Below are 16,067 nucleotides of genomic sequence, written 5' to 3' on the forward strand. Positions count from 1 at the left end.
CAATTATAGAGAGTTTTTGATTCCTTTGGCATTTAGGATTTTTTCTTCTTCTCTTCCCCTCCTCTTTCTTCTTTTCTTGCTTCCATCGCCAAAGATAAAAAAAATAAAAAAAAATTCATTTTTTTTCTGAGTCGAGTCAGCGGTCCACCTCGAACCGGTCCAAAAGGTACCTGGTACAGGGGAGGGACCGGCAGGTGCAAGCGTGCCGTGTCAACACGGGTGCAACAGCCCAGAGGGAGGTAGACGAAGGTCAATAGCCCCTATGGTAAAACTCCAAGCCCAAGCCCAAGCCCAAGCCCAAGCCCAAGCCCCTCGCTCTCAGGAACTGTGCTGCAGGTCAGCTTGCGAAATGGAAGCATCGCTTAGCCCTGGAGACCAGACCTAGTATTGAAGAGTCCAAGATGGGTTCCACCAGACCGGAAACCTGGGTCCGATACGAGTCACAAGACCTTTACCGACTCGTTATTCTTCAAAAACCTCAAAATGAGAGGGAAATGGCCCTCCAGACAACAAAACTCTCTCTCTCTCTCTCTCACCCACACACACACACATCCTCTGTGGTTGGCTAGGGCTGGATTCCTCTCAGTGAAGAAGAACCTCCTCTTCTAGCTGATCTGGAACCCTGAACCTAAAACCCTAACGCAAGCCCTAATCCGCTGCGATGGAGACAATCTGGAAGCCCGCCACGGCGTTCACTCTCACTCCCCATAAGATCTCCGTCTGCGCCCTCATCCAATTGTATGCGACGCCGTCGCCGGAGTCCGTCCCCTTCCCATTCTCATCCGTCCCGCAACACAATCGCTTCGCCATCTTCTTGATCTCTTTGATCAAGGTAAAACCTTTGCGAAACCCGACATTCGTTCTTCCTTGTCTTTTTTTTCTAAAGCTAATTCCCTGTGTGGTATATGTAAGCTGAGATATTCCATGAGATGGGATTATAAGGTATTATTGTCTAAATTCTATGTGTAGCTTATTGTGATGTGATTTCACCTTCCTTCTTTCTTTGAATACATTTTGAATGGCGTTCGTTTTCATTTGTAGTCAATCGATGACTTTGTGGAGCAACCCCTTGAACGGCTTATTATGCAACTCAAGGCAGTCACAAGAGAACTAGATGTGTATATTGGACATCGGTTAACTGAACGTCTCTCGTCTTTATCTTCAGCTGATGAACTGTTCAACTTTTTTGCTGGGTTGCAAGGTCAGTTTTTCTTTTAATTCCATAATTAATTTAACATGGATGTGTGGATAATTTGATTTTAAGGATTTAAAATTGATTGATGTTACTTTTACAGTTGTTTTCGGGAGTAATGAAACAGCGAATTTGGAGGATGACCAAATATCATTGGACACAAATAGCATATTGGGCATGTTTGTTCGTCGTTGCATACTTACTTTCAATATATTATCCTTTGAGGTAGACATTCTATTAGTGGTTATTTTATGTGGTAGCCACAAACATCTGTCTGTATCTTGATCTTGTTTTTGCAAATTTTAACGTTAAAAATTATACAGGTTATTATTTGCATAGAAGCCTCATTAGCCTTTATGGTGTTTTAGGTGGTGGGAGACTAACGTCATTGGGAGCTGTATACCCTTGATTTCTCTCATAGTATCTTGTGATGCGCTATATACTATAATGGCATTGCATAAATTTTTTTTCTTCACGAATTGTCTGTTGCCTTTTTGGTTACTGCATAAACATACATGTTCCGGGGCGGAACCAAGCAGGGGCAAGCATAATATGAGAATTTCTTGAGAAAGCCTGATGATTTCTCATGGATTGATTTTTACAGAATGTTCATGGTTTTCTTCCCTCAATGCGTAACATCCACGATCTTTCCTCTCCAATCTCCATGTTATCCTACCCAGCCTTCACCCTCCCTTTTCTAGATATTTTCTATGTATCTGATTCCGTCACAAGTTTTTTCTTTTAAAACTAAAAAAAGCACCATGACATTTGAGAATGGAAGGCAAAAAATCCTTATGGGGTTCCAATTCATGCTATGGACCTGTTAATGTTGTGTAGTTTGCAGATGATATTTTAGTTTCAGGCTTCCATGTCTACTACACAAATGAGTAACACTTGGCTTATTCTTCATGCCTTTCTGGAGAGAGTTCGGAATGAGAGTGAATGAAGACAAATGTGAACTAATCATGTTCAGCACTGACCCAGTGACGTATCTATCGGTGTAACATAAGTTTGGTTGCCTTTAGGGGATTCACCTATAAAATATCTTCCTTGTCCTTGACAAATTATAGAGGAAAGATTGAAAAAGTGCAAAGGAAAATCCAATTTTGGACCTAAAATATCTTTTGCTTCTAGGTGGAATCATCGTTAAACACGTAATTGCTTCCATCCCATCCTTTTTGATGGCCATTTTTAAGATCCCTAACAAGCCGAAGAGGAGAACTGCAGAAATGATAAGGGACATTTTATGGAGAGGACCTAACTGTCTGAAGGGGAGTTTCCTAGTCAGTTGAGAGGTCACACTTCCCTTTGATCTTGTAGGACTAGAGATTAGAAGACTCAAGCTGATTAACAAAGCCTTGATGGGCAAAAGGTGATGGGCATGATGCATTGAAGACAGACCATGTGTAAGGCTCATTAAGTCTAAATACAAGATTAACAGTGTGCCATGGAACTGCACTGTTAACAACAGATGGAGAAGTGGCTCAACAGTTTGGTGAGATTTATATTTTTTGATGATTTTAAATGTAGACTTGATATCAAGTTGTAAAGGGTAATTAGGTTCATTTTGGATGGACAAGTAGTCCACACATATCGCACAGGTTGACCTCTTTCTGTGGCTATATTACATGGTAAAATATGATCCCAGGTTGGTTGGAAGCCAAATGAAGGATGATGCTTGTAGTTTATATGACATTTTAATGAAACTTATACTTCATATCGAGTTGGACAGGGGTAATTGGGTTCAATTTTGGATGGACAAATAGTGCATGCATATCACACAGGTTCACCTCTTTCCGTGGCTATATCACATGGTAAAATATAAGCATAGGTTGGTTCAGGTTTTCTGAAAGCCAAACGAATGATGGTGCTTGTAGTTTATATGACATTTTAACGAGTATGAAGACTGGCTGCAGCTACTGAGATTATAACTGATTGGAACCTGATAATGCTGATAAGTGATGACTCAATTACTTGGAGATGCGACAGATCTGGTCAGTTCTCTAGTAGTGCCTCCTATCTTTGATCATTGGAGCCACAAGTGGAACCCTTCCTGAAGATAACCATGTGGAACTTTGGCCCCCCCACCTATGGTCAAAGTTTTTGCCTGGTTGTATCTATTGATACGACTAGTACACAGTGTAACTTGAATAAAAAGGATTTGCAGATTACTGTTGTCTATGTTGTTCTGAGGATGAATCTACGGAGCATATCATGTCATATTGTCCCTTCTAATGCATCTTTGATCTAGCTTGGCCAGGGATCGTGCATTTTTAAGAGTGAGCAGTTGCATGAGGAAGTTGCTGGTGATGCTTGGAAGCATATGGAAAAAGGTGAAATTGAGGCTCATCTGAAAGTGGCAGTTACAGCTTGGTGGGTTATGCAGTTAGAAAGAAACAACAGAATTTTTAATGGGAAGTCGTCAAAACCCATTTGAATCTATTTCTCAATTCTAAAGGATGTGCTTCTGTCTCCAAAAAATGGCCTACTTGGATTTTCCATGGATTGCGACTGGATACCAACAGTGCTTTTAGTTTCATATAATACTTGTAGTCATGTGTGACTGTAAAAATCTCTATAAAAAGAGACCTTGTGTAGCAACACAATACAAGAAAAACAACGAGTGCACAAAGGCACGGATACACATGCACAAAAGCATGAAAAAATATGAACTTCAATATATGAGATCCCAAGAGGGGCTTTACAAAAGAATGAAAAACCTAAAGGGGGTTCACCCCTATTTATAAGAACATGGAGTCATGGGGGGGGGGGGGGGGCTCCAATACACATGTTGGAGCCCCTCCAACGGTTAGAAATGTAACCGTTGGAGGGTGCTCCAATATGTGTATTGGGGGCCCCCATGTTACATCTTATCAAAAAGGACAAAAAAGAAAAGACAAAAAAGTTAGAACCAAAAAGAAGAAAAAGAAGAAATAAAAAAGCAAATAAATTACAACATATTCTCAAATGAGAATATGCGTAAAAATATATGAATTTACATAAATACCCTCATTGGGTTTGAGATATATATTCATATATGTTGCGACTGATCATGGAGCACTCAGGAACAGAGAGAGAGAGAGAGGGAAAATCGTTATTTCATTAGGGCTACTATCCTCTAGTTTAAATAGAGGTTAGCATAAAGAGAAATTACATATGGGTCCCTCATTTGTATATTAAATATCAAAAAGGAACATTTTAAGAATAAAACATAATTCAGACGACTAATCTTAACACTCCCCCTCAAGCTGGAGCATAGATATCAATCATGCTCAGCTTGTCACAACAATGAGAGAAACTGGGCCTCGCGAGTGCCTTGGTAAAAACATCAGCTACTTGATCTTCGGAAGATACATGATCTGTACAAATATAACCAGCCTGAACCAAGTCACGTACATAGTGACAGTCAACTTCAATATGTTTAGTCCTTTCATGAAAGACTGGATTGTTTGCAATATATGTAGCGGCCCTATTGTCACACACTATCAACATAGGTAGGGATACTTTCACCTGAAGGTCGATCAAAACTGATTTTACCCACATAATCTCAGCTGCAGTCTGAGCCATAGCTCTGTATTTAGATTCAGATTCAGCACTTGACCTGGCTACAACAGTTTGTTTCTTACTCCTCTAGGTAACTAGATTTCCTCCCACAAAAACACAGAATCCAGTTGTAGACTTTCTGTCTTCAATAGATCCCGCATAATCTGCGTTAGTGTAAGCAACAACGTCCAAGTAGGAATTTTGTTTAAACAACAGTCCTTTACCAGGAGAAGACTTTAAATACCTAAGAACCATCATAGCTGCATCCCAGTGAACTTTGGTAGGTTTATCCATGAATTGACTGATTTTACTGACAACGAATGAGATGTCGGGTCTAGTGACTGTCACATATAACAACTTACCCACCAAGGATCTAAAACTGATACTATCCACATATTCAGATTTCTCATCAAACATATGAGTTTTGGGATCCATAGGAATGTTAGCAGGCTTTGCTCCTAGCATTCCAGTCTCTTTTAATAAATCTAATACATACTTTCTTTGAGATAAAACTAAGCCTTCTTTGTTTCTCGCAGCCTCGATACCCAGAAAATATCGGAGGGAACCAAGATCTTTAGTAACAAAGTGTTTCTGAAGATGATCCTTTGTTGCAGAAATATCTTGGGCACTGCTCCCTGTCAATATGATGTCATCGACATATACCACCATAACCACAATTCCAAAACTAGTTTTCTTGATAAACAAGGAGTGGTCTGAAGCAGACTTGACAAAACCAAAATCCGACATTACCTCAAATAATTTGTAAAACCATGCCCTAGGGCTCTGTTTCAGGCCATAGATAGCCTTCTTCAACTTGCACACTTTCTGACACTCCCCCTGAACCTCAAAGCCTGGGGGTTGTTGCATGTAGACTGTTTCATACAAATCCCCATACAAAAAGGCATTCTTGACATCCAACTGAAACAAAGGCCATCCATAGTGCACAATAACAGAAAGAACAACACGAATAGTGCCAAGTCGAGCGATTGGGGAAAAAGTTTCAAAAAAGTCAACACCATATGTCTGAGTATAGCCTTTTGCAACCAACCGAGCTTTATACCATTCAATTGACCCATCCGAGTTATATCTAATGGTATATACCCATTTGCAGCCAACAATATCTGCATCAGTAGGAGGATCAACCAAGTCCCAAGTGCCCTGAGAGCATAGGGCATCCATCTCATCCCGCATAGCCTGCACCCATTTAGGATTGAATAGAGCTTGACTGTGATGAAGCGGAACAGAGGAGGCAGACAAAGCCGAAACAAAATTCTTCATAGATGCTCCAAGATTAACTTCTGAAACAAATTGTGAAATGGGATGAAGGGTGCACTGTCGTGTTGCTTTGCGCAGAGCAATAGGAAGATCATCATCAAGAGCAGAAACTTCAGTATGCTCAGAGATACTTCAGGGGAAGAAGATAATGGGGGCATGGTGGTAGATGGTAACCTGTGAGTGTATACTATAGGAGGGTTTCGGTAGCGAGACTCACCAGATGATGGAGCCAAAGGCTATGGAGGAAACGACTCTAAAGGAAAAAAAGGAATGTTCAGAGGGAGGACATCACCATGGTTCTCCTGTAACCTTGGAGTAGAACTCAAAAAATATGGAATAGACTCAAAGAAGGTAACGTCCGCACTGACATACTCTTTATGGGATATAGGGTCATAACAACGATATCCTTTTTGATTCTTAGGATACCCAAGGAAAACACATTTAATAGATTGCGACGCAAGTTTATCTCGATCAGGACCCAGTTTATGCACAAAACACACACATCCAAAAACTTTAGGGGGGATAGGAAAGAGAGGAACCTCTGGATAGAGAATTTGGATTGGGATCTGGTCTTCTACAGAACTTGAAGGCATGCGATTTATAAGAAAACCAACAGTCAAAATCGCATCTCCCCAGTATGACGCAGGCATATTGGATTAAATCATTAGACACCGAGCGACATTGAGGATTTGTCGATGCTTCCTCTCAGCCACACCATTTTGCTGGGATGTATGGGGACATGTAAATTGAGGTTGAATCCCATTAGCAGAATAAAATTGAAGCAAGTCTTTGGATTTGAACTCCAGAGCATTATTAGTGCGAACAATTTTAACACACACGTCAAATTGAGTTTTTATTTCAGCAATCAAAGATTTAAGAATAATAGGGCCTTGAGACCGATCTTCTAACAGGAACACCCACGATAACCTTAAGAAGTCATCAACAATGACCAAATAATAACGACAGTGAGTCCTATTAGGAATCCTACTTGGACCCCATACATCGACATGAAGAAGATCAAATAGTCTTTGACTCGACGGACTTAGACTAGAAGGAAAGGAGCTTCTGCAATGTTTTCCCAATTGACAAGTTTCACATTGAAACGAAACTGAAGGAGGTATATGAGGAATGACACGACGAAGTTTTGGCACTGGAAGGTGACCCAGACGACGATGCCACAATAAAGGACTCGAGAATGATGTAACAATAGAGTAGACCGAACCCACTGGTTGATGTAAATAATACACACCACCTTCCTCATGGCCGCCATTGATCCTCTTTCCCGTCAGCAAGTCCTGAAAGGTGCAACCCATAGGATCAAAAATCACCCTACAATTCAACTCTTTTGTCATTTGACTGACAGACAACAAATTCTGTGGAAAGGCAGGAGCATGAAGAACATTTGACAATTGAAGAGTGGGGGAAATAGACATGCTTCCCTGCCCTACAATTGGAGAAGAACTGCCATCAGCAAGAACTACTTTTTTATCATACACAAGTTTTAAATTTGAAAAATTACACGAATTTCCACACAAGTGTCTAGATGCTCCTGAGTCAATGATCCACCTACCACCGTGGCCTGATAGACCATCACTTCCAGAGTATGCAACCTCAGCAACAGTAGACTTCGAAGTGGATGGGCGTAAGGCTAGAAGCTCTTCATATTCAGTTCTGCTAAGAGTTACAAAATCATTGGAATAATCTGCATCTGATTTCTGCTCCCCTTTTTGTAAATCCGCCATTACTATTACTATTAAACATAAACTATTCTTCACGGCAACCAGATATGGGCAAACCAAAGGTAGACAGCAGGTTCACGACAAAAACAATATATGTAATATGTATTCCACGACCATTACTGAACCATTTTCAGCAAAAAAAACAGCACAAAAATAGGAAAGCTGTAATAGAAAGTTGGCCAATTTTGACGTCAGATCTGGTACCCGATCAACGTCCGACACTCATAGAACAATTCCCTTATAGCCTTCAATAGACCCGATCCCCACTTGATCAGTCTTCTCCACGATCCACACACCACAATCTTCAAGATTGTATCACTCTGGCTGACCTGCTCCACCAAATATAACTTCAGCCATATTCAAATCTGGCTGAATTTAGGCCTTCTGAAATCAGGCCTCGACAGTGACCTAGACACAGATCTGAAATCCAGATCTGTCTTCCACACGATGGTTCAATCACAGAGGATACAGCAGCGACTCCTTATCGTACAGGATTCTCGAAAAAAACAAAAAAAAAACGCTGTATAGGATTCACAGCAGCCCCAGATCAATAGGAAAGAGCCAATCCAAAAAAAATTTCAGCATCCAAATCCATGAATATCCAACATCTGAACATACGATCAGATCCAAAGATATATTCAGATCTGCGACTATAAGAGTTCCCACGACAAATCTGGTCGTCACCCACATCCACAAAAAAAACAGCACGCCACCCACTTCACTTCAACATTATTGCAACGTACCTGTATCCACCAGATTTGATCAACATACCCTTCACGCACGCTTTTAGCGCAGACCCAGAAGCCACGCCCCTTCACGCGATCTGGTACCCTTCACGCATACCTTGGCGCAGACCCTGAAGTCACTCCCAAGGTCGCCTGCTCTGATACCATGTTGCGACTGTTCATGGAGCACTCAGGAACCGAGAGAGAGAGAGAGAGAGAGAGAGAGAGAGAGAGAGAGAGAGAGAGAGAGAGAGAGAGAGAGAGAGAGAGAATCGTTATTTCATTAGGGCTACTATCCTCTAGTTTAAATAGAGGTTAGCATAAAGAGAAATTACATATGGGTCCCTCATTTGTATATTAAATATAAAAAAGGAACATTTTAAGAATAAAACATAATTCAGAGGACTAATCTTAACAATATATATATTATATATATATAGATACATGTACATATATATATGAGATAATATATGTATATGTATCTTTCTCTCTCTCTATATATATGAATATATATATATATATATATATATATATATATATATATATATATATATATATATATATATATACAAGATACACCATCTTTTAACACCCCCCATCAAACTTAGGGTGACACAACTGAAAGTTTGCCAAGAAGGAAGTTAAATCTTGGAGAGCACAACGCCTTGGTGAAGAAGTCTGTCAGTTGATATTCTGATGTAACATAAGGAAGGTCAATGATTCTTATTGAATATTCTTCACGAACATAGTGGCAGTCCATCTCGATATGTTTCGTGTGCTCATGAAATGTGTGATTTTTGGCAATGTAGATTGCACTCTTATTATCACAACATAGTTTGATGGGCCCTTGAACTTGAACATTCATATCTTTCAACAAGCTGCCAATCCAAACTATTTTCATGGTGGTAGACGCCATGACTCTATACTTAGCTTCGGTGGATGACATCGATACTTTCTGTTGCATCTTGCATCTCCAAGAAATTAATGACTCACCTAGAAAAATACAAAAACTAGTGGTGGAGTGACGGTTATTTGGGACACCTCCCCAATCAGAGTCAGTATAAGCAATTAAACTTAATTCAGAAGAGGAAGATAAAAATACTTCCTTGTTTACTGTACCTTTTATGTATCTGATGATGCGAAGGATGATGCTCAGGTCAACAGTGGTAGGTGCATGTTGAAATTGACTGACAACATGTACTGCATGAGAAATATCAGGCCTAGTAATGCTGAGATATGTTAGGGATCCAATCAATTACCTGTAAAATGTGGGATCTTTTAGAAGAATGCCATCATCAATCTTCATTTTCGAACCCACTATTTCAGGAGTTTCACAGACCTTATCATTTGTGATTCTCGATCTGTCAAGAATCTCACAATCAAGTTTAGTTTGAGACAAAAAATAATCTCTGTGCGAATAAGCAATCTCAATACCCAAAAAATATGTCAAAAAACCTAAGTCTGACATATCGAATTTTGAAGTCAAAATAGATTTAATACTTTTGATTCCTTTAGCATCATCTCCTGTTATCAACATATAACAATAATATAACAATTCCTGCATCAGATTTCTTAACAAATAATGCAGTATCAGTATAACATGAAGAAATTCCATTTGCAGTCATCACATTGTTAAACCTATCGTGCCAAGCTTTGGGAGCTTGTTTCAAGCCATAAAAAGCTTTACGAAGACGGAAAACTTTATTTTTAGGGATTTCCATACCAGGTGGAGCATCCATGTAAACTTCTTCATTAAGGTCTCCATTCAAAAAGGCATTTTTGACATCCGTTTGGTAAATATTCCATTTTCTAATTGAAGCAATGGTAATATGACATCTGACAGTAACCATACGAGCTACTGGAGCAAATGTCTCTTCATAGTCAATTCCGTATTCTTGACTATACCCTTTTGCTACGAGACGAGCTTTATACCTTTCAAGAGAACCATCACTCTTGGTCTTGACTTTGAACACCAATCGACATCCTATAGTTTTCTTTCCACTGGGAAGCGTTTGAAATTCCCACGTATTGGCTTTCCTAAGAGCTTTGAGTTCACTCTCTATGGTTTCTCTCCATTCAATACATCGTTTAGCTTCTTCAAAAAATTTTGGTTCAAAATATGAGTGAATGACACTTAAGCAAGCCGGGTATTTAAGAGAAAAAGAATCAAAGGATACAAATCTAGAGGGAGCCCTTCTAGATCTTTCAGTTCTCTTAGGATTTGAATCATAAGTGGAAATAGATTCACTAGGTTCACTATATTGCTCAATAGCACTTCTAAAGGTGCTTCTATCTCTACGAGAATAGGTGATAGGGTCTCTAGATACACTTTCTTCTTGATATGTAGAAGGGTTAGAATTATTGTTGATCACAACCACTTCATTGTCACTGTTATATGTTGATTCATCATCACTAGAGATATCATTATCCTTAGATAATAGGTAAAAAAGAAAGGAATAGTCGGCATTTTCTAAATGAGATTCATTCTTTTCAAAACCACTATCATTTTCCAAAAAAGTTACATTCCTTGAGACACATAATTTATCTTTCATAGTGTCATAACATCGAAATCTTTTTTGGGTTTCGGAATAGCCAAGAAAAGTACAAGAAATGACTTTTGGTGAGAGTTTATCATTTTTATCTGTAAGAACAAAGCACTTACAACAAAAAACTCTCAATCTATTGTAATCGGGTTCTTTTTCATATAGAATCTCAAAAGGAGAAATTTTGTCTAAATTTTTGGATGGAAGACGGTTAATGAGATAAACGGAAACAAGAACCGCCTCGGCCCAAATTTTTTTTGGAATACTTTGTGAAATAAGAAGGGTTCTAGTGGTTTCAATGATATGCCTATGCTTCCTTTCGGCCAAACCATTTTGTTGTGGGGTCTTAGGACACGATCTTTGATGAACAATGCCACAATCTTCAAGATATTTCTTAAACTCATTAGAGAGATATTCACCTCTGGAATCCTTCCTAAATATCTTTAAATGACTATTAAATTGATTTTTGATCATCATATGATATGATTTAAAACATGAAAAGACTTTATGCTTATGTTTGAGAAAATATATCCAACAATACCGTGAAAAATCATCCACAAAAATCACATAATATGCAAAACCTTCTTTGGATATGACGGGTGCCGGTCTCTAAACATCCGAATGAATAATTTCAAAAGGTTTAGTACTAAACATAATTCTTTGTTCAAAAGACATACTTCTCATTTTTCCAAGAATACAATCATTACATGAGAAAGTATTTTTATAAAGATCTTTAACAAAATGCAAATAAGACAACTTGGTAATGTTGGGATGACCAAGTCTCTTGTGCCAAACATTTATGTCTTTATGTTGGGCCACATTACAAAAGGTGTTTTTAGGAATTTGAAGAAAGTCCACATAGTACAAGTCTCCCTTCCTAGAGCCTTCTCCAATCAACCTCCCGGACTGGTGATCCTGTATTAAACATTTATTAGATGAAAATTGAATGTCACACCCAAGGTCCGTGAGTTGAGAAACGAAAAACAAGTTTAAATTCAACTTTGGTATAAGTCTAATTTTAGGAATAAAGAACTTTTGGGTTTCAAAATTTTCAATTCCCTTAATTTCAAGAGAAGTGCCATCCGCGGTTGAAACAAAAGATGGTGACATACTTTTAAAATATTCGAAAGAGAAGAAATGTTTGGGGTTATATGGAATGATGCACCCGAAGCTAAAAGCCAAGAGGTTTTACCTCGAGGAGAATGAGTGGATACGGCGGCACCAGAAATAGCTCTCTTAAGAAGAGGTTGAAGAGCCTCCACAATTTGATTAAGAGATAAAGCTCTATTTGCGGATTCTTCTTTTGGTGGTTGAGATGTGGTTGCCATTGCTAGAAGTTTGTTCCATTTTGGCCAAACCGGTTTGATATGACCCGGTTCTTTGCAAAAGTGACACAAAATTTTGCTATAGTCTCTTCTTCCGCCTTGACCACCTTGATTTTGGTTTTTAAAATAAGGAGGTTTATATGTCCTCAAATTGTTACCGAGCCTAGAAACGACATTAGCACCATCACACTCCTCTTGATTTGTGGGCATTGCAAGCACACTAGGATTTTGCTTGCAAATGCCCATACGAGTTTCCTGTCCACTTAATTTAGTTATAACATCTTCAAGAGAGGGAGAGGTGAAAGATGATAGAAGAGAGAATCTTATTTGTTCAAACTCGGGCCTTAACCCATTCAAAAAGTTAAAAAATCGATCTTCTAATTGCTTGTGACGAAGCTCTATGGCTTCTCCACTCCACTTGGGTTCAAGCATGACAAACTCATCCCAAACGGAAGAGAGTTCGGCAAAATACTCTCTTATAGTAATCTCTCCTTGAAGAAGGGTTAGCGCCCTCTTTTGGAGATAATACTTATGGGACAAGCCCCTAGAAGTATACATCTTCTCAAGGTATTCCCACGCTTGAGAAACCTTTTTAAACTTTATAATGTTGGCGTTGATTCTTGTCTCAACGGAGGAAAAGATCCAAGACAAGATCTTCAAGTTCTTCATTTCTCACTCCTCATGTTTCCTACTATACTCCTCAAGAGCCTTGGTTCTTTCGTCTCCCTCAAGAATTTTGATTTCCCCTTCTTTAATCAAAGTGATTTTAGGCTCCGGTTCTGGAATCGAGCCTTGAACGTAACCCCAAAGCCCTTTCTCTTTGATGTGAGCTTCCATGTTTCCGGCCCACACGTGATAATTTGAGCCATTTAGTTTGAAACCAAGAGAGAAATGTGAGTCTTTTTCGCCCATTAGAGAGGTAAGATGAGAGAAAAGAATACGAACCACAATAAGATTTTAAATCTTACTTGTTATAGTGATCTTCTAAAATATTGGATGAAGAAGACTATCCACTCCAATCACCAAAATGTTGAAGGCACACTTTTTGAGGCACTCGCTTTTGTGAAGAACCACACCAATTTCTTTTTCCAAACAACCTTGCTCTTATACCATGTAAAAATCTCTATAAAAAGAGACCTTGTGTAGCAACACAATACAAGAAAAACAACGAGTGCACAAAGGCACAAAGGAGAAGACTCACAAGTGCACAAAGGCACGGATACACATGCACAAAAGCATGAAAAAATATGAACTTCAATATATGAGATCCCAAGAGGGGCTTTACAAAAGAATGAAAAACCTAAAGGGGGTTCACCCCTATTTATAAGAACATGGAGTCATGGGGTGGGGGGGGGGGCTCCAATACACATGTTGGAGCCCCTCCAACGGTTAGAAATGTAACCATTGGAGGGTGCTCCAATGTGTGTATTGGGCCCCCCCATGTTACATCTTATCAAAAAGGACAAAAAAGAAAAGACAAAAAAGTAAGAACCAAAAAGAAGAAAAAGAAGAAATAAAAAAGCAAATAAATTACAACATATTCTCAAATGAGAATATGCGTAAAAACATATGAATTTACATAAATACCCTTATCAGGTTTGATATATATATATATATATATATATATATATATATATATATATATATATATATATATATATATATATATATATATATATATATTGTAACACCCCGAAATCTTAACCCAATTTTTTTAAGGATTTTTTTTTAATACAGCGGAAACCAGTTATACCATAGGGCTAAGCATTTCAGAACATTACACGTGGAGTAAGACCAAAACATTCTTTTCATTTCAATATCAATGAAAATTAAGATCAGAGTTTCTCACACTATCCTTGGAACAATAAATCCAAAAATCTCGATCGAAGCCTCATCCCGCAGCCGCTCCTGACTCCAATTCTTCACCTGAAATTTATAGGAATTAGACTATAACTGTCTAAGTAGGAAATCCATAACTTTTAATGCGTTATATTATGAACCCAGTATGTGATATGGGTGTCAAGTATGATGTTCAGTATATATACCAAAATAAACAAAGGTCTATACTATGACAGTCAACAATTTATCAGAAACTAACTGGTAGGTAACATCAATAGCAACATTTATATATCCCACAACCACAATATGAATCCACACAATTATTTAGAGAAATGCAATTATGACAATTCATAATTCAAGTACGCATTCATACCACAAGGTACATCCATTATGCATAAAGAAACATTAAACCATACCATGATGCAAAATTTTAGTACAACAAGACATTTAACATACATTGAAAGTTAAACATCACGCATCCACCTAACAATTAAGAAAATAGATAACATATGCATGTTCTAATGCATAGCAGGAAAATACATGACTTATGTGTAATGCATGAATCCTCTTATTATCTTTTCTTAAGTTTCCCTTTTCATATGCATGCCCTATTAAATGCATATAATTTAAATTCCTCTTTTTAATTACCGTTGCCCGCGGATACACCAAACGGGTACAAACCCCGAGGTCAAGTAGGTTCCCAGGATAGCTTAGCACACAATTTGTATTTTATTACTGGGTTCCAACTTAGCCCTCGACCGATATCAGGAAACAATACCATCCATCAGAACATTAGACCTCCACATCTAATGTCGGGGACACAAGGGACACCCCACGCCCACAAGTGCCACTTCCTTGGTACCATAAACAACAGCTGTGTCAAACACACCACTCCCGGGTAAAGTGGCGGACTCTCCCTAAAACCGTGACCAGGAGAAAGAACCTCAATATCGGGTTCAGGGGACAAAATTACAGCACACGGAGTTTTTGTATTCTCACAGTCTCCCAAGACCGGATCTCTAAGATTCTCATACTCCAGATGAGATATCCCAGAACGTATATTACACTGTTCTTATTCATTATCTTTTTATTAAGAGCTAATTATTGAGTTTTGCAGTTCCACATGCAAAAACAAGGCAAAAGCTCGCATCAACCCCTGCGAGAACCATCACGAGACTCCAGCCCGTGGAAACACATCGAACAGTGCAACATAGAACAATAATATAAAGTATGATTTTGCGATGCATTTAAACAATTAAAAAAAAGCAAACCCAAGCTCAAGGCTCTTCAGTCCTTTGATGATTCATTTAGACCATCGATGCATCGTATGCAAAAATCATAACAACTTGCAATGTATGCAATAATACCAACATGATTCCAAATGCACATTCATTCATACCATTTTAACAATGTGCATGAGCTTCCACAGTCATATGCATGTGTTCACCATCCATATGTAAGTGCTTTCATGTAATCACTTAACACACATGCATTCATCCATCATCCATAAGGACATTTATACCTGATTTTACATGTTAAACACACATCGATTTCGTGTATGCACATGTACTCGAAACAAATCCATAAATGCACGATAAATAAACATGTCCCATCAATATAGGCACAAAAAACCTTTTCATTCATAACATATCTTAACATCCACACCCATGAACATAACTCGAACCTAGGAATTAAATTTCAGGGTTGCACACATTCATATCATGTATGCACCTATACCAAAACAACTTTGCAATAACATATTAACAGACACCAAATATCTCACATGTTACCAATTCTACAGCACAACACTGATGCCCCAGTTCATTCACTCCATTCTTGGTTCTATTTCAGTATAATATGCAGGTTTCAGTTAACATGATTGAGCA

General features: G+C 38.5%; 1 protein-coding gene across 2 annotated transcripts in view; it reads left to right on the forward strand.

The window, feature by feature from the left end:
- The first annotated feature begins 561 nt into the window (after nt 1–561).
- LOC149822399 (anaphase-promoting complex subunit) overlaps nt 562–16,067 on the forward strand; it is a 173,641-nt gene continuing 158,135 nt past the window's right edge. Inside the window, exons 1-4 of one of the 2 annotated variants that reach the window (XM_089981389.1) lie at nt 562–832; nt 913–942; nt 1,042–1,201; nt 1,296–1,417. In XM_089981389.1, coding sequence (XP_089837515.1) covers nt 662–832; nt 913–942; nt 1,042–1,201; nt 1,296–1,417 — 483 coding nt within the window. In that variant the 5' untranslated portion in view covers nt 562–661. The remainder of the gene's footprint in view (nt 833–912; nt 943–1,041; nt 1,202–1,295; nt 1,418–16,067) is intronic. The other variant, XM_089981390.1, reaches the window with a different exon arrangement.

The sequence above is a fragment of the Nuphar pumila genome, chromosome 11 (assembly GCF_984573655.1).
Source record: "Nuphar pumila chromosome 11, dmNupPumi1.hap1.1, whole genome shotgun sequence".
Classification (NCBI taxonomy): domain Eukaryota; kingdom Viridiplantae; phylum Streptophyta; class Magnoliopsida; order Nymphaeales; family Nymphaeaceae; genus Nuphar; species Nuphar pumila.